This window comes from Alternaria hordeiaustralica (genome assembly GCF_023758085.1).
Source record: "Alternaria hordeiaustralica strain BMP 2776 chromosome Unknown scaffold_15, whole genome shotgun sequence".
NCBI lineage: Eukaryota > Fungi > Ascomycota > Dothideomycetes > Pleosporales > Pleosporaceae > Alternaria > Alternaria hordeiaustralica.
The window spans coordinates 207,517-227,040 of NW_026056787.1; the positions used below are offsets into that span (position 1 = coordinate 207,517).

Here is a 19,524-nt window from a genome sequence, read left to right on the forward strand (position 1 = left end):
GAAGTATGGCACTGATGCTTCCCAATCGGCAGCCCCGAAGTCATCGCCCATGACTTCCACTGTTTTGGTAAACTCGGTCTTCACTGTGTAGATGAAAGAGGAGGCTCCTAGAATGTACAAAAGATCCCTTTTATAGACTATAACGAAATTTCGCCTTGGCGGCTTTCTTCGTCTTCGCTCACATGTGGCTTTCCATGACAATATTCAGTTTCTTCAGAGGAACATGCGTTACATCTTTCTTTGTTTCGATGAATTTTGTGGAAATCATACTGCTGTTACAGCGGCAATTTGGGAATGACGACCTCATCTCGCCACCGACATTCTTTCTCTTTCATGATGTTTTGAGAATTGCCCAGCCACAGGTCATGTTTTCGGTCCATCATAATTTTGGTAACGGAAGCTGTGGTAATGGAAGATGTGAGAAGAATAGAGAGTCGATTTATAGATGACGTGGATCGAGAGACCGGTGCATGAATCGTATGTCTTGCGTTTTTAGACAGGAGAGGAAACCATACGAAGTTGGTATCCATCTTTTTGGTTAGAAGAGCAACGCAGACACTTTCGAGGGGCGCGACAGTCTTTTGGAACCCGACACGGAGGAGACATTAGGTCCGAGTAGTTCACTTTTAGACGAAGAGGAGATGCCGGTCGACATGGAATCGTCGGCTTTCTGTTTTGCGCGGAAGAGGGAAGGCACGCACATACGGTGCTCGTCTTTCAATTTTTGTGATAAAGAAGCGGATAGAGGTGTCGTCTCTCTATCTTGCCGTGTATGTATTTATATAGCTCATCGTGCCGAGACATGCGTTCAGAGGAGTAGTTTTTGGAAAAGAGAGGAGAGAACGCGGCATGACGTCATCCTCATCTACTTTTTTAGGAGAAGAACAGAAAACACACATGATGCGTTCTCTTGATCATTTTGATATCCGAGGATGATTAGGTGTCTTGCTTACTGCCTGCCGGAAGCGGCCTTTTATACCATTCTGCGCTAGTGATGAAATTGACGATATCGACATGCAAGACGAGAGAGCGGCAAAACTCCACATGAAGTTCTTGTTGCAGTGCTTTTCAGACGAACAGGAGCGACATGGGGCAAGTCAAGTTGAGTTTTGATCGGGATAAGAGGGCGGACACATGGTTCCTTGGCATCGGTGTTTTAGATACAGGAGTAGAGGAAGACGTCCTCGGTCATACGATCAAGACTTTTTTATATACCATTCGCGAGCATTGTATTCTATCCATGCGGCTTTTGGATAGACGGAAGTGTGAACGCGCTCCAAGTTGACACTCCCACGTTGGAATTCCTTTTTAAGCAGCTGACAGTCGGAGCATTCGTTCGTGGTGTCGTTGTTTTAAAGAAGGATTGGATTGCGAAGTAGCAGTCAGAAGCAGAACAGAGCCTTCTCAGCCCATTTGCGCTTTTGTACTCTGATTTGGAGGGGAGCCACCGACATGCATTAATTCGAAATCGATTTTTGGAAGAGGGCAAAACCCACATAGGAGCGCTCTGAAGTCGTTTCGGAAGAGTAAAGTGCCAGGTATGTTGGTAAGAAAGAAGAGAAGAAGCGTTTCAGGTGAGCTTATATAGCTGTCTCCTAGCCCGAGCCTCCTCTCCGCAGAGTAAGATCAAGTGGACCTGTCAGCTTGGTGTTCTCACATGATGATGTTCAGAACAGCTTTTGGAAAGCTTCCACAGCCAATGAGAAGAGCGGCATCACACACAACTCATCGATTTTGCGACAGCCCGTCCTCATAGGCTGGATATCTTTGAGTTTTGATCGCTATGCGCTAGGCCATGTGCACAACACGCTGGAGGACATTGGAACAAATTGGACATTGTTTGTACAGCCACTTCCGTCATGTTACGTTTCTCGCAGGACTTTTGGTGTGCCGACACTCCGCATACCTGGAATGCGGGAGATTTTAAGGAGGCGAAGAAGAGAGCGAACACATGACTTCAAGTGATACGAATTTTGAACAGGGAGAGAGCCGCACATGGACGGACTTCAGGTGCATTTTGAAGAGTACATCTTGGGGAGTAATGTAAGACAGTAGACAGCCGATGGTATCGAAACTGTGTAAAGCTCTAATCCACTAGCTCGGATGAGCGAAACGCGAGCGAAGAGGAGACTCATGTGACGAGAAGGTGTTTGGTTTTGGAAGAGAGCGATCTTCTCATACTATCGACATTCCGTCGATTTGAAAGACCTGGTTTCGAGGTGTGGTTTGGAAGAGAAGAGAAGCAGCAGGCTTGAGAGACTTTATACGCCTTCTCGCAGGTAGTGTGGAGACAGAACGAATATAAAGACAGTGCATAGAGCTTAAATGTCGTGTTTCTGAAATATACGGCGATCAATAATATAGTATAGGGATCCAAGCTCATGCATGCCATTGTGGCCTCTGGACACGAGTTTCGTTCTGGCGGTTTTCTCGCGACACTGCTCTGCGATCCATTGTCTTCGTAGGTCATTCGATTCTGCTGGCCAACATGGTTGCATAGTCTCAAAGTTTTGGATGTGGGAAGAGCAACCAGCAAGACGAGTCTCATCCACAATGCCTCAAGTGGTTTTGAGAGAAAGCGCAGAGGCAACATGACAATGTACGATGCCACATTTGATGGATAATAGGTGGACAATGTTGTGGTAAGAGAAAGGAAAGAGATGCAACGGTTGAGGTGTTTATATACACATCAGCTATGCCAGGGGCGGTCAAAGGTACAACCGGGTTCGCAGTTTTGTATGTAGAGGCAATGCAGGCACAACAACCGGAGAAGACATGGAACTGGTAGTCGAGTTTTTGATCGAAGCCGGCAACAACATGATATGTTGTGATGACGATTTTGAAGTAATTGAGTGAATAAGAAGTCGAATCTTAGTTCTCATGGCATATTGAAGCTATCTTTTTGGCTGTCCAGGATGTCGAAACAAACATGTTTTGCGGGCTAGCGATTTTTGGAGACAGCGAGCAAAACACACATGTAAGAGGTCCGTGTTGATTTTGGAGAGAAAGCACGACATGTTGATAATATATGAGAAACGGGGGAATGGGTTAAAAGAGTTGTATTTATAGTGATTTCATAGACTTAGTGGGGCGTGCTTGGCAAGGTCTTGATGCAGGTTGATGCTATTCGGATACACAGAAATGTCTTGAATGTCTTTTGGTGATGATAAGACGCGGATCTTTCTCTGCGTTGTTAGTATCGAAAGGCATGTAGCCTGAGAGCCTTTTTGAAGTTCCGAATTGCTCTCATGACCGAGAAATTGGGCGAGGCGACTGACTAAAAAAGCAAAAGTTCTTTCCGGTGTGACAATGTGAAAACCGGGTTACTCGAAAAGAATACATCACACTTCGGAGATATGAGATTGGCTCTAGATTTCTTTTACACAGACATCGTGTCTTCGAAATACACCATTGGCTCATGTTGCTGACACGATCAGTGTGACTGAGTGTGCCGACAGCGTCTCGTATTGCTGACTGAACGAGAGTTTTGTGGATACCGCAATGTGGCGACGCGGGTACAACATGCGACTTCCCGAACGCACGCCTACTCCACCTGCAGAACCGGGTACGACACCAGCGAAGATTTGTGCCTGGTGGCTGCCACGCCCAATATGTCAGAGCTTATAGTTTCCGAACCTGGATCGCCAGAGGCGCATGTCAATCTGTAGGTGGCCGCCGATCGCCTATTGATATCGCGGCCCGTGCGACGTATACGAAATATGACTATGGTGTTGTTGTCTCTCAACAACCCGCGATCGACATGTCGTGGTCGTTTGTAGTATGGCAGGGTGGTCAGACGGACAGCGGAGGGTAGAACAGTGTCGGCTGAGCGAAGCGGCCGTCGTTTCTGCAGCGATCATGCGCAGCAAAGCAGGAGTGCGGTGTGGTTACCAGCTCATGGGGTCTGTACAAGGTAGCATATTCTGATGGGTAACTGCATTGACAGCTCGCGATGGTGCAGGGTTCCACACCCCCTTGCGTAGCCATGTGTTCGAGAAGCCGGAGAGATCGCATTTCTTAAGTTTCCCCTGGCGGTATCGTGATGGGATCACGAGTCAGATGGGCGCATGTCTATCTCGACAGAGTGTGTTCTTCCAATGATCCCACCCTTGCATCACGCGTGATAGGCAGCCTCATGCGCTCGATCGACCAGGGTGTGTCCGTGTTGAGCATGCAGAAAGTATGCCGCTTGGGGCTTGCGGAGAGTTGTGCAGCCGAATGCAATGAAGCTGTATCGCGAGATGCAAAAGGTGGCTGCAGGATCGAAGGCGTCCACACTCGCTGCTTCTTCGGCGTTCATGTACAATTGAGGAGCTGATGTGCTCCCAGGGCCAGGGAGACGAGCCGGTCGTCTCCCGCTATCAGGGTCCTCGGCTGCGCAATCATTGGCGGTTGATCTGGTTGCTGGATCTCGAGGCGTCCCGGTGGCTAAAAGACGCGAGAGTGATGACTTCAGCCCATCACAAAAGCAGGTGCGTACCCTGGGCGCAAGGCACGCGCAATGCTAGGGCATATCAACATTACCAGGGCAAAGTATTGAATATTGAAGGAAGCGGGGCAGTGCGACGGCAGCGCTTCACGCGATAATAGCCACCGCATACTCTGCAAGGCTTGGTCCCAATTGCGAACGGACCTGTTTGAAGATGGAAATATGAAACTGCGAGTGTCAATTACTCAAGCGGGGTAGCTGCAAATATTGAGATGCTGCACCTATATCCCGATCTCGTAAGATCGCCGTCAGTATTCAATAGCCGGCATGCGCCATGATGTGCTGCAAGGTCTTAATGTCCTTGTGATAAGATGTGATCACCTAGAGGCGCTTGTTAGCGATGATTGTGGCGCCTGCGTCGATCCGGTTTTCTGTTCCCGTAGCTCCAGCTGGAGGTCAGATCTTGCTTTTGACACGGCCCAAGCCTCAAAATATGCGTGAGGCGCTAACACTGCGTCGCCAAGTCGCCGTGCATGATCGCCTTCCCTTTATCGGCTCAAGGCGTCGAATGATGAGTAAGTGCAGCGGATGCCTTCGCATTTGTCAACATGCGAGGCTGCAATGGCGCCTGTGGGTCGAGTTGGGATGCGTAAAGTGAGGCGAGAAGGAACGGATACCCTTGCGGACCAGGGAAGGTACGACCAGAACTTGGAAGAGCGACTCCACCATATAGAATCCTTCAGAACAGCGCTTCAGTTTACCTCGGGAACAAGGATGTCTGCAATGAAGCCATGTAATTCTAGTACAAATTCTATACTACAGTTGCTGCCCAACCACGTCGTTGCATCGAACCCGGGAACCCGACCGTTGATGACAGTTGTCGTTCCCGCCCTACCACCTCAGGCTCGGAGAACTGCCTCGTTGCCGCCCAATGCGGAGACGAGGTGTTGTTCTCTGGTCGAGACTTCGAGTGTCTTCGTTGCGAATTCACCGGAAGCTGCGAGGGCGCAAGGACGATCCGGTGGTATCCACATGCATTCGTGCCGGCTCTATCGATTGTCCTTCCACCTCATTAACCCATGCGTCATAATACACCCCGTAAGATATCCTCAGCGCCCGCGCCGGATGATCTGTTCCAGCATCAAAACCCAATAGCAAAAGCAATCAAGTACAGATGCTCGTAGATGCACGTATCCATGTCGTCAACATGAACCATGCGTGCCATTGCGTTCGTACCATAACCCTTCCCCACTTTTCCCCAATGCGAACACAAAAGACGAACAAGAGAATGGCCTGAGAAAAGGCTGAAAAAGAAAAGTGAAGACGTGACTCAAAGCCATAATGCTCGACGACTGCGAAAAACCATGGATGCAAATGTCGGACAGAAGGAAAAACCGATGCAGATTGACTTCCGCAAGAAGCGGTCGATGTTCCTCGGCGTCCCAATGGCTGTGGAAGGAAAACCAATACGAGACACCCTGAGAACAGTATATGTACAAAAAGAAGCAAGTGAAGTCGTCTCGAATGCGCTGGATGAGCGCGTAGTGCGGGTATAAGCGTGCGCATGGACGGTCTGTAGCAAGCCTCTCGAGATGAGGGTCAATGCGCTGACAGGATGGCGCTCGGGAGCGGCACTGCGATCAGCCACGAGGAAGATCGTCGCGACTAGAACTTGCTAAGATCATCGCCGTCGCGCGGTGGAGGTGGGTCGTTGTACAGATGGACCAGCGCCGACTTCTTCGAGGAGGTCCATGCAGGAAGTTAACACTGCGCAACGTTAGTACTGTGATCAGGCAATGAAGGCAATGTAGTACTGACTCGCTACGATTTCCTCTTCCCATACTCCCATTTGGTAGTCAACGAGGCCGTGCTTCTCCATGCTGTCGCAGTTCTTGACAAGTTGAGTGCCCATCTTCTCGAGGAATTCCCAATCGATGAGTGATTTGGGAGGCTGCGGTCGCTGGCCCGTGGTGGTCATCTCCTGCGTCATGGTCTTCTGCTTCTGCAGCGTGGAGAGCCAGCAGGTGTTGAACTCTTCCCACAGCTGCAGGCGCTGTTGGTAGTAGGTTTCGTCGTCGCGTACTAGGCCTGCTGCGGTCAATTCAGTTCCTCGTTCGATAATGCGCACACCGGGGAACTTACCCAAAGTCTCGGCCCAGTGCAACAGCCAGTCGGACATTCTGAGGAGCAGTGTGCCGGCTTCGGCGAGGCGGCCGTCACGGACATGCTCAAACGTCTTCTTCAGCTCGTTCTGGTAGTTTCGATAGAAGTCGTCGTACTCGTTGCCGCTATTGGCCTGGGGCTCGCTGTAGTTGCCCTGGGAATAGCCGCCCTGAGAAGGCGCCTGATGGGGGTCTGTCATGCCAGCGGCAGTGAAGGCGGGCGCAAGGGCTTCTCGTCCGACCTGAGCTTGGGGAGCGGAATAGCCTAATGAGGGATACTGGGAAGGAACGTTTTGCGCCGCGATGGCAGAGGCAGGTGCGCTCGTGGGCCCGCTCTCATAGTATTGGGGTTGTGCCACGCCAAAGCCGGTGCTCAGGACCTGTATAGCCGAGTCCCTGTTCTGCTGGTACTGTTCCACAGGCTCATACTGCGAAGAAGGCTGCGCCGCGGCCTGGGCGCCCGGCACGCTGTACATGATGTTCTGGCCGTAGGGCGAGTACTGCTGGGGCGCACGCTGGGCCTGTTGTTGCTGGTCGGCGGCATAGTCCTGGGCGCCATAGGCTACGGCAGAGGGCTGAATCGACGAGCCAAACTGTGCACCTTCACCGTAAGCGTAACCGTAACCCTGAGAGCTGGCGCGACTTCCGGAAGAGGGGACGGATGTGGGTGGGGCAGGTGCTGTCAAGGGCGGCTGCCTGAAGCGATCGGGTGCGCTTACCACTGGATACGATGCCTGTGGTGGAAGGAGCGTGCCTTGCTGGCTTGCGTAACCTGAGGGAGTATGCCGTGGCCGGCGGTCATTGTCCATCCCAACCAGCCCGCCTTTATACTGCAGACTGAAGGGGGGTTCGAGAGCCCGGTACCCCGAGGGCGAGACTGGCGGCGTCGCGTAATTGGCCAGCTTGCAGACTTGCGGGATGTAGGTGGTGGAGGGCCGGCGCAAGAGGTGGAGAGGCGAAGGCGCAGGTGTAGTCGACGTATGCGCGGACTGATGGAAGAGATGCGGTTTGGGGCGGGGTGCGTGAGAGGACCAGAAAGAGTTGATGGGTGATGCGGGCCAATGGTGGTAGATGTATGACGTCCGAAATTGGAAGACGAGATGCTCCCAGGTCCAGATGGTTTGGATATAAACACGGCCCTGACGCGTCGACGAGCGACCAATGCAGCCCAATGATGCAGGAAAAGAAGCTCGCGCAAGAGCCTCGGCCAGCCACCAGGATATCCTCGCTCCGCCTGCAGGAAGATGACTGCAATGCAATGCTCAGACGTCCGGGATTGGTCCTCCCGATGCGGTAATGTTGGAGAAAATGTGTGCGCCGTGTGGATCAGCTAAACACGTAGCCACTAGGTGACAGCGAAATTGTCCGGTAGATGCAGGCGTGGAGAACCCTGTGTGGGATGGGCTGGTGGTGAGGCGACGCTTATGCGTGAGATGTTTGAAGGGTAGTCCTTGCAAACAGATCAGTGTTCCAACGAGTCGGACGGAGTAGTGGCCGGCCTAGGAGATGGTCTCAAACAATCTAACGTCTGCGTTGCGGTAGCTCAACGGCCTAAACGTACGCTGGCGTTCTTCACGATGCAGTGTCTTGGGGCGCACTGGGCGAGCGGGAGTACATGCAGAGACGAATGAAGCGTTCGGTCCGAGACAGGACTGAAAGTGCGACGGATGCTAAGATTGTAATCGGATCGGTTGCACTGGACCGACGGATGAAGTGAAAGGCTCTGTTATAAGAGGCGTGTGAGTTCGACGTCAGTTCACGGCTGGCGCAGATGCTCACAGGGATGCAAGTGGGGGAGGGTGGTGTGGTCGCCGATGGTAGCCAGGCTGGAGGAGGGCAGAAAGAGACGTGGGCGGGAAGTGATGCAGTCGCGCTACATTGGGAGAGCATCGGGCAGTGTGGGAAGCAAAAAGGAAGTAGTTCGCAAGCCACGCCGGCGAACAGACTGTAAATACTTGGACCAGGGTGTTGAAGCTAGAGGAGAAAACAATGGTGGGTACCTGAGAAGTGGGTGTGGCTGCAGGTCGGGCGAGCGAGGGCTGACGAGTAAGACGACTCTACCAGCTCTGGATGACAGCGACCATGCGAAGTCTCCGATTTCCGATATGGCCAGGGCGGGGCTAGCAGTACCCTGTCTGCCATGGTTACGGATCGCCCATGGTGGATCTGCAGGCGTCTGGGCAGCCACACTGCAGGGCAGCATCGCGTTTGCTATGCGTGACCACTCGATGCCGTCGATACGAGGGCGCTGTCAGCGCCAGCACGACGACAAAAACCACCAACTCCATCGTGGCTTCCTTCTTCTTGCTCTTCGGCGCAACCAGATGGCGATTCCCGCCCCGCGGCTCCACAGCGGCCAAATGTCGCAGCTGGCTGCTGGCCCAGGAACTGCTCCTCTCACCCAGCTGGGCTTGGCGGCAGACAGTGACCACGCGCCACATGGCATTTGTCCGCCAGTACGCGTGAAGAGCTGTAGGACAAAGGGGCCCGACGCACCGTGGGAAGACTAACCTTCAGGAGCGCGTTTCCGCCATGTTTCATGCCGCAGGCGTCCTTCGGCTCTTGAGGCGCCCTCTCCTGCTGCCAAATCACCAAACGGATGTCGAACTTGGATAGCCTCACGGCCGGCAGTGTCTCGTGTAGGTAGGTGCTGACAGGTGGGAGTGAGAAGGTTTAGGGGCTATCTCGGGCTCCAAACTCGATCCGTCCTTTCATCTCTGCAGCGCTGCAAGTTCCCGTCCACGCGCAGGGATCTCTCGCCTGTGGTCGATCTTGCCTTGGGCCACTTCACCCATCAGCCTCACTCGTCGATCCTGATCCTGCGAATGGGGACCTTCCCTTTCGAACTCGTGGACTGACGCACACTCACTCAAGCCGCGACCTCGCGACCTCGCCATGCCTTCTCCACGCTGCGACTCCTCGAATCTTACATGTGCGGTACGGTGGGGCTCTAGCGCCATCTCGGTCGCTCCTGCCGGCAAACCTCACTGGTTCTTGCCGCGAACCTTCCGTCATTTTTTCAACACGGCACGCTGCAAACGCTACCCACCGCCGCAGGCCGTTTATTCAGGCTAAGAGCACGCCTTGCGCTGTCACTGACACTTCAATTGCACGCTCTGGCGCGCCATACGCCGCGCGCGCGACTGTCCGGAACATTGCGCCATGAATGCCTGTTCACGTGCTCACCGAAGACTGCAATCTTCTGGAAGCTTTGCAAAGGCGCACAGCATGGCTCTGCAGGACACAGCCATCGCGTCACGAAACCAATGTCGTTCAACTTGCCCGCTTTGGTGCGATCACTGTCCAGACGAGTGCGTCATTCGGTACGGATGGCGATCATCAGGTGGCCCTGGCTTCCGCATCAACCTCCACCACCGCGCTTCGTGAAATGATCAAGGACCACGGCGAACATGCTTCGAGAAGGTTTCACTTCGTTCGACAAACGTCTGACTCGCACTCCGCTGCGACCACCTGGCAAAGTCTCGGGCGAATGCCGTGCTCGACCGTTTACGCGTCGTGCGGGACACGCGACAAGGAGTCAAACAGGGAGCTACCTTTTCCAACGAAGATCCAAACGGCAGCCCATCTTCTAGTGCCAAAGTCTTCTCATGCCTCCTGCCACATAACGTTTGTCCGCGACATGATCCGGAACGACCGAAAAGCAAGTGCAAGCGGATATAGCACAGACGTCGTGGTTCAAATATCATTGGCCGCCCTATGACCATGTCCAAAATAGAACATCGTGAAACGAGTCAGGGACGATCACCGCAACTCTGCGCCCGCGATCAGCCGGTCATATGTTGACTCTTGTCGCATGTGCCACCGGCAATAATAATTGGCCTGAGCATCTTGCTGTTGCAAAACTCACAATGCACATTTGCCTATCTAGGGTCTTGGTCGAAAAGCAGTCATGAATGCGAATGCGAGTTTAGCGCAAACAGAAACACATCAGGAAGGCATAAGTTATCGCATCAGTATTGAGTGCATTGCGTGCTGGTGGTGGCGCAGCCATTCATGCGATATACATTTGCTTCCTCTTAGCAAAGTGGTCTTCAACAGCTGTCAGGAACGGACCGAGAAAGCAATAACAGACAGTAGTGAAGCAAGGTTGAACCTGCATACTTGCTCGTCATGAGACTGAACCAGGGAAGAAGCATAGTCAGCAGGGCAGAGCGGCACAAGGTTCAAGGCCTTGTGTTTCTGGACACAAAGACATGCTAGATCGAACAGCATGACCCTGTCCGGGCAATGCCGCACCAGATGAGGATCGTGTGAGCACATGGCCGTTTGGGTTGCGACATTGACAATCAGGCGAAGAGTTGGTCATCTCCACGTGTCGTATGTACAGCACCCTGTTCCATGCAAACAGCGACAAGGTACCGAGAGTAACATCAACACTTGCTTGGACATACACGACGAAATCGAAGCACATTCAACAGACGGCGTCTTGACATGTCTCATCTTACACTTGGCCAGGCTGACACTGCAGACGACTAGCGATAAAAGGATAGTATACACACAAGCAGCTCATCGCTTGACCCAGGTGGGCATCTTTCGCGCCTTGACGTGACCTGGCTTCTTCCTTTCCACCTTCCTTGGGTCGCGCGTTATGGTTCCAGCTAAGGAGCAGTCAGCAATTGGATCCGGAATGCGCAGGCGAGACATGTTTGGGATCATCCAGGGGTGTTGACTGCGTTTTGAGGCGTAGACGTGGGCATGTGTCAGCCGCGAGGGCTGCATAGACAATGCTCATGGAACGACAGAACAAGCAATGCTGGATTGCAAAAGGCACGGATAAAGAAAACATCGACTCACCTCGTCGCAGCGCAGGCTTCAGCGCGGGTTCATGTACCAGCAATGACTTCGCTACAGCTAGAGTCATTGCTTCCGCCTGACCAGTCAGGCCACCACCCTGCACCAGAGCAAAGACGTTGTACTTGTCAAGACGCTGAGTAGCCTTGAGGGCCCAGACAGCGCTCTCGCGGTGATGCAGCCGCCCGAAGAACTCTGAGAGGGACTTGCCGTTGACGAGCACTTCACCCTCGCCTTCTACCAGCCAAGCCACAGCAGACGACGTTTTTCTCCGCCCAACGCCCTTGGCACGCCCAAGCTCATCAATCACGCCAGGCTTCGGAACAATGTCACCGGGCTGGTTGGGCTTCTTGTACCGCAGCATCGCCTGCACAACCTCGTCGGGCATGAGCGCGGGGTGAATGCAGTTGAGTCTCCGCAGTATTTGCAGCATCCTGTGATACCGCGCCGTCTTTACCGGCTCGTTGGTCATGATGCGATACTGCTCGATCGTCTTCCAGGCCACCTTGGGTGCCTCTGCGGGCGGTATAACAGGCAATGTAGCGACTTTTCGAAGGAGAGCGGAGAGGGAGAGGAAGTCGTCGGTGAAGGTGGGCTTTGCGCTGAAGTAGGACGGCGATGCTGGGACGACGCGCAGTGTTCGTAGGGAGTCCTTCTTTTCGCCCTTCTTGCCGCTGCCTTTTGTCGTCGCTTCCAAGTCGATTTCGGGGGCCGCTGTGAATGGTTCCCGTATCTCTTCCTCTGTAACCTCTGCACGTCGCACGGCTGTCGTCGAGATGCATCTCCGTACTGTGGGTTGGAAGCTCCGTTGAGCATATCGCATCGTGCGTTCGCACTGGGGCCGCGGTCGACTCCCCAGGGCATCGGCCGCCCTCCAAAGACTCCTTGAAAACTCCCTGCTTGCCATTGCGCCTCTGGTTGACAGCGAATGCACCGTGGTAGCGCTGTCAAAGAAATGCCACCTGCCACAACTGACGACGATGGATGCACGAGCCACCTGCAGAGGCTTAGCGGCTAGACTGAAATTACGTGGACTGTGCACGCAAAGTTCCTACAGCCCCTCCCTCAACCCAACCAGCTTTTTCTTCACAACTCCTGTCTTCCACACACTGATTGTTAAGCTCAACCACGAACTCTACAATCATGTCTTTCGGAAAGCTCTACAGCTACTCGGTACGTCGTCGCACACAGGCACGCGAAGTCGCACCGCAATGAGTCCTAACAGCAAGCCAACAGGGTAACCCGCGTACCACCTCTCTCCTGGCCGTCGCGAAGGAGAATGGCCTCGACATCGAGTTCGTCGACACTGAGCCAGCCAAGGGTGTCTCTGAGGACTACCTGAAGCTCAACAAGCTCGGCAAGGTCCCTACCTTCGAGGGCGCTGACGGCTTTGTCCTCTCCGAGTGCATCGCCATCGCTGTCTACCGTAAGTGCTACCCCGCGCGTTCGCTCCTCCTCCCTGCATAATATGATGTCGAATGAATTCATTCAGTTATCCCTGTCTGAAAACTACTGTTGAAAACTTACTATTCTGATTTGCCTCTACCACATCTACTCCGTCTGTCCAAAATTTGGTGGTGACTCAGAGCTGACGGATTCCAGTTGCCTCGCAAAACGAGAAGACCAGCCTTCTCGGCAAGACCAAGCAGGACTACGCCACCATCTTGCGATGGATGTCCTTTGCCAACACTGAGGTCCTCTCCCCCCTCGGTGGCTGGTTCCGCCCCATCCTCGGCCGCGACCCTTACAACAAGAAGAGCGTCGACGAGTCCCAGAAGGCCGCCCTCAAGGCCGTCCACGTCATTGAGGAGCACCTCCTTACACACACCTACCTCGTTGGTGAGCGTCTGACTCTTGCCGACATCTTCGCTGCCAGCATCCTTGCCCGCGGCTTCCAATACTTCTTCGACAAGCAATGGCGCGACTCCAACCCCAACACTACCCGTTGGTACGAGACCGTCTACAACCAGGCCAGCTACTCTGCTGTCGCCCCCAAGCTCGAGTTCATCTCCGAGGCGTTGAAGAACGTCGCACCCAAGAAGGAGGGTGGTGAGAAGAAGAAGGAGCAGCCCAAGGCCGCCCCTAAGCCCAAGAAGGAGGAGGCTGAGGAGGAGGAGGAGGCACCAGCTGCCCCCAAGCCCAAGCACCCTCTCGAGACCCTGCCCAAGGCCACATTCGTCCTTGACGACTGGAAGCGCAAGTACTCCAACGAGGAGACCCGTGAGGTTGCCCTCCCCTGGTTCTGGGAGAACGCCAACTTCGAGGAGTACTCCATCTACAAGGTTGACTACAAGTACAACGATGAGTTGACCCTCACCTTCATGACCGCCAACCTGATCGGTAAGTCAAACCACCTGCAACTTATATAGTCACATTGCTAATTCCTCCAGGTGGTTTCTTCACCCGTCTCGAGGCCAGCCGCAAGTACCTTTTCGGCTGCTGCTCCGTATACGGACAGTCCAACGACTCCATCGTTCAGGGTGCGTTCATCGTCCGTGGCCAGGATGCTCTCCCCGCCTTCGATGTCGCTCCTGATGTCGAGAGCTACGAGTTCACCAAGCTCGACCCCACCAAGGAGGAGGACAAGGAGTTCGTCAACGACCAGTGGTCGTGGGACAAGCCTATCACCGTCAACGGAAAGTCCTACGAGTGGGCCGACGGAAAGGTGTTCAAGTAAACGCTTCGCCTTCTTTTTGAAGTGTTTGCTTTGATTTATGATGCGGATGATTAACGAACTGGCATGGGTATGGATAGGATGACGGATGAGGATTCATGAGATCACGCTGGGCAGCCCTGGTGGATCAGTGATACTGCCATAGCCGTTAGAGGCTCAAAATGCTGCACAAGAAGTTCATGATACCCAACACATAATATTGTCTCGATGCTGTGACGTCTGTTCCAAGGTTCTACTTTTGCTCCGCTGGTCTCGTCATGTGCATGTGATAGATCTTAAGCGCTTGTATGCGACTGCGTTCCTTATCGCGCACTCAACAGATAACGAAGGGTTTGTCTTCCCTGACACTACGTTGCCTAGCAGGTGTCAGGTGTTCTCAACCCCAGATCTGGGCTCGAACTGGGGTGGGGCCAACAAAGTCGTGGCTTGTCGAGCCGAGCCTATCATTGGTTGTAAGAGACAAGGAAATAGCCCTAGCCAACCGCCGAAGCCGTCCAACGAAGGCTGGAAAGAACGGCGGCGTGGGCAAGCGCATGAGGCACATGCATGTCTTTGATCCTCGAGTCCTCACCTCGATCTCCATCTTGTCAACTTCTACAACACTGAACCGCGCCGAGATTGCGGTCCCGCGACGGAACTATCACGGTGACATTCGCGCGCACGGCCAAACACAGCCATCATCACAAGGCACGCCTGAGCTGAGCGCGGGCGTATTTGTCGTCATCCGCACTTTGATTTGCGACAATCGGTACCTTTTTCGCACAACGGAGGAAGAGCTGGAATCGGAACATCAGGATTAGCGCGACAAGAACCGCGCAATCATTGTGCACATAATTCCGGCTTCCTGCGTTATCAGTTGGTGGATCGTGCTCCGGACGACGGAACGGCGGCCATCGGTTCACGCAAGTGTAACGTGCAACGGTAACAGAACAAACTGGTGATCTGGCTTTGCGCTACGGAAACGCGACGCAAGGATTGAGCACAAGAGTGGTTTCCGGCTTTAAAGGTGGGAGGTGCGAAGAAGAGGGAGAACGTCCTCGTTGAGTCTTGACGCAAACAGAAGATTCTAAGGAAAGAGAAAGTGTGTTTTGGGACAAAGAGCAAGCAAAACCGGATTGTGCTTGTGCATCTTAGAACAGCTTGGGGAAGAGAGGCTAAGAAAATTTATCAGTTGAACTGGAAGAGGAAGACAAGAGGAACACCAAGGGAATGAAAGAAGATAGCGCGAGGGTGGTGAGGAGATCATCTGGAAATTCGGGGGAACCTGCGATTCAGGTCATCTGTCTGGTAGGTCATTCTGTGCTGGTTGTGTTTGCCGATGTGGCTAGAGGCATTCTCATATATGCATCAGATGTCGCCAATCGTGCAGGTCGACAAGCAGATGTGCCGTCTCGCAGTAGAGGCTAACACGAACAGGGCTCTGGAGGTGGACCAAGCGAAGACAATGTCACGGGCTTCCTCGTTCGATCAACAGCAACAGACTGGGCTAAGAACTCCGTCATAGCTGTGGATGCAGGCTCCCACCTTGCATCGATTACCCGCATACTTGGTCAGGATTTCCCGCTTGTCTCCGACCCGGATCCAGCATTATCGACCCCACATAACGGTAATGGAAATGGGAATAGCAGTGACGCGCATATAGAGTCGCCGTCGCCGGGCACTGGGCATGTCTCGCTCTCCGACGAAGATTCTGGACCTGAGACACCAGATTCTGAGCAGGATGTACCCGTCACAATTACTACGCTGAAAACTGGCGCATTCGCGGGGTTACCTTTCCCACATCTAAGTGCCAGGGCCAATGCGCTACATGTTGTGAGAGAGCACATTTCGACTTATCTCATCACCCATCCACATCTCGACCATGTCTCGGGCTTCGTCATCAATACAGCAGCTTTTCACAATACATCTCGACCCAAGCGGTTAGCAGCACTACCATTTACCATCAACGCGATCAAAAACCACATCTTCAATAACATCATCTGGCCTAACCTTACGGACGAAGATGGAGGCGTGGGACTAGTAACTTTCCAACGGCTTGCAGAAGGCGGTAACATTGCTCTGGGTGAAGGAAGCTCAAGAGGCTACATCGAAGTGTGTGACGGCTTAGGAGTCAAGGGCTTCAAAGTAAGCCATGGCCACTGCATGCAGGGACCTGGCCATGTACACCGCGGATCGAACGCCAACCTACTGGAGACTTCAGATCGGCAAAATGCCAACCCTTCTCAATCGTATGGTCAATCAGACGGACTTGAAGGTCGTTCACAAAGCTTCTCCATGACTACACAAAGCGCACCCGGCACTCCAGGTTTTAGCGGAAGCACAGAAGCCGGCCGACGAGCCAGCGGTGTCACAGTTCCTCAACCCCAGCAACCGCAATCGCAAGATCACTGTGTGATCGACTCAACCGCCTACTTCATTCGCGCCGAATCTACCCTCACGACCCCAAAACGCGAGATCCTCATCTTTGGCGACGTTGAACCAGACTCCCTCTCCCTCTCCCCACGTACGCATCAGATATGGACGGAAGCAGCTCCGAAAATCGCCGCCGGCACTTTGAAAGGTATTTTCATAGAAGTCTCATACACAAACGCGCAAGCCGACGCCGTACTTTTCGGACACCTAGCGCCCCGCCATCTACTCGAAGAGCTCAGTTCCCTCGCTGCCATGGTGAAAGACAGTAAAAAGCAGCACGAGCGCGACAAAGAAGAGCTCCGCTCGCAGAAGAAAAAGAAGCGGAAGCGAGCCAGTGCAAACAACAACCTCCAGCTCGAAAGCCTGACGTCCGTCGAGGGCGGTAGGAAAGCCAAGATGGGCGGCTACTTAGGTGGAGTAGGCAAAGGGATAGATTCCCCAATTTCGACAACAAACCACTCGCAGACCGACGATGAGACAATGAGCGACTTCCCGCTTTCGAGAGGTGACACGGGGACGAACACGCCTGTTCCTTTCCCACCGCCACTGCAACATCATCAGTCCCTCCAGCGGCAACAGGATCAACCACAGGATCAACAAAACGGGACCCCCGGGCCCCCTCCATCTCATCCTTCTGCACCAGCAGCGTTCGGTCTGTCGTCCGTCTCCGCTGAGCACAACCGCGCCATGCTCTCTGCGGCATTCGATTCTCCGCTCAAAGGCGTCAAGGTCGTTATCATTCATGTCAAGGATTCCTTCATGGATGGGCCGCTGGTTGGAGATCAGATTTTGAAAGAACTGAGGGAAGGGGAGGAAGCATTGCAGGAGCAAGGGAAGGGCTTGGGGTGTCAATTCGAAGTTAGCGCTGCGGGAGAGAGTTATTGGTTCTAATGGCGTTTGAGTAGGGTTTGGTCAGATTGGATTCAAGATGATCGGGCTAGAGAGGGGTGTGGTTTGGTGTTTTAGGAGGGAGCTTCGGCTTTGTCTTGGGAGGGTTCTTGATTACTTGAGGGTTACGATATATGTATGTGTTTGGGTGGCTACTCTGAGTATTTGGGGGAAAGCGCGTTGGGGTTTGGGGATATATGTAGCATCATGAGTTTTGATATACCACTGCCTTTGTTAACACTGCAGCAATCGCACGAGCTGCTGTTTGCGTTTAACCCTCATCCATAAAGTACCCAAGCTAGTCCAGTACCAATACTTCCTACACTCTTCGCCACCACTACATCACCTCCCAAACACAGGTTCCCTCCGCCTCGTCTGCCGTCGTAGCCACCACTCCATTCCATCAACAAGCGCCCTATTCCCAATCAGAAGCGCACCCTATCCACATCGTTAGCTTTGTTCTCAGTTACACTCCAACTCTACTATAGTCTCTCCCAACTCCAATAAACATACCGGTATACCAACAAACCACCACCCCGCAATCCACATCGCCGTATCCACCGTATAAAACGCGCCCACACACCCGCCAGCCCATAGATTCACCGTCGCACAGCTCATCAGTGTGCGTGTTAGGGGCGCGAAGCGGTGTCGTGCTCGGGGGCGGTGCCAGAGGAAGAGCATGAGGGTGTGGAGGAGGATGTTTGACTATGATAGGTAGATTAGTACGTCGCTTCCGTAGTAAGTAACCTTGGAAGGTGGAGAAGGGGGGAAAGAGACGGGGGCATGTAGGTAAATAGCATGAACGAGGGAGCTATCATATTCAACGTACAGGTATGAATACACTAGTAATGTAAATAACATTGAGGTCATGGATGTTGAGCCCGCCGATAGCCATGAGTGCGCTGCATGCGTAGGCCATCACCGTGCCGGTGGCGATCCAGTATGGAATTGGATTCCAGTTGTCACATGCTATGCGTGCTGTCCGGGTTCGTTGCAGTACTAGCTCTGAATCTGTGTCTGTCTCCATGGTGGACTGGTTATAGGGGATATAGTGAGGAGAGGGCGTGAGGGCATGCGCGGCGGTGCGAGTTGTGAGGTGAAGGTAGATACATGGCGAAAGACGCCAGTGGTCAGCCACATGATGTATCAGCTATTACACCGTTAGTCTACTATGTAAAGGGTCTTGACTATTTGTGGTCGTTGTTCGTCCCTGAACCCGGTTTGACGATGGGCTCCCGATGGGTACCATGGTACTTGCCTGGAATGCCGAATGAGCGATGCGCCTTCTCTCGGTATATGCGCGGGTTTGATCGCGTTCCCCGCGTTTGGAATTTTTGGTCAATCGCCTGGCTCGTTCTTTCTAACCAAGTCAAATGGAAAGAGTACTCACTGCACATGTCGTGTCCATCGCCAATGAATCCCTCATCGTCATCACCAACACCACCACCACAATTACGACCCCTATCAATAACGAGGCTATCGAGAATGTATATCGATAAAATAAGCGATCTCGAGGATGCGATCCTGCTATCCCGTCTTCCAGACGAAGAGAGCGCACGCGATGCATCACCACCCGCACAACTACCACAGCCACAGAAGCCGCGCTGCGCCGGGTCCACCACCACAAGAAGATTTGCAGTGCTCGCAGCCATTGCGTTCTATATCGGGGCCGCTGTAGGAGTCTATTACGTCGATGATATGGAAGAACTCTTCCTCTTGCTGTTGTGGATTTTCATGATACCTGTACGCCCAGTCTCCAACAGTTTTGTTTTCATTCATGATTATTCTTGTTCTGAGCTAACCCACATGTACCGGTAGATGACCACCATCTGTCTTTTCGGAGGCTTTATCCTGACACATGAGAACGTCCCCAAAGATACCTCGCTGCTCGCGCGCTGTGTAATACACTCCTTAACCGGAGGCGTCTACATCGCGAGCTGTGTCTGGATATACATGGCGCGAAAGAGAAGTCCGGAAGAGGAAAAAGGTAGCTTTGGTATGGATATGGCCGGATACTCGTTCTTCATCTTGCCGGTAAGTAATCATCGTCCATACGAGGGGTGGCGTAGAGAAGGCATAGTGGTGTGCTTGCTAACGCGTTTCTTGCTGACAGATGGGATACTTCGTGTTGAACCTGGCCGTGCTTC

General features: G+C 53.2%; 3 protein-coding genes across 3 annotated transcripts; 1 reads left to right on the top strand and 2 right to left on the bottom strand.

Annotated features, from left to right (window-relative positions):
• Nucleotides 1-6,110: 6,110 nt before the first annotated feature.
• Nucleotides 6,111-7,400, bottom strand: J4E84_007130 (uncharacterized protein; the record flags this gene model as incomplete). Its single annotated transcript, XM_049389716.1, has 3 exons — nt 6,111-6,196; nt 6,248-6,520; nt 6,572-7,400. 3 exons carry the CDS (start codon nt 7,398-7,400, stop codon nt 6,111-6,113), a joined length of 1,188 nt encoding a protein of 395 aa, XP_049242460.1.
• Nucleotides 7,401-11,118: 3,718 nt separating this feature from the next.
• MRP9 (37S ribosomal protein S9, mitochondrial) lies at nt 11,119-12,310 on the bottom strand (the record flags this gene model as incomplete). The annotated part of the gene is made up of 2 exons (XM_049389717.1): nt 11,119-11,210; nt 11,407-12,310. The coding sequence occupies 2 exons, from the start codon at nt 12,308-12,310 to the stop codon at nt 11,119-11,121; spliced, it is 996 nt and encodes a 331-aa protein (XP_049242461.1).
• Nucleotides 12,311-12,546: 236 nt separating this feature from the next.
• J4E84_007132 (uncharacterized protein) lies at nt 12,547-17,380 on the top strand (the record flags this gene model as incomplete). Its single annotated transcript, XM_049389718.1, has 5 exons — nt 12,547-12,576; nt 12,640-12,829; nt 13,006-13,743; nt 13,794-14,068; nt 15,494-17,380. The coding sequence occupies 5 exons, from the start codon at nt 12,547-12,549 to the stop codon at nt 17,378-17,380; spliced, it is 3,120 nt and encodes a 1,039-aa protein (XP_049242462.1).
• Between the last annotated feature and the right edge of the window lie 2,144 nt (nt 17,381-19,524).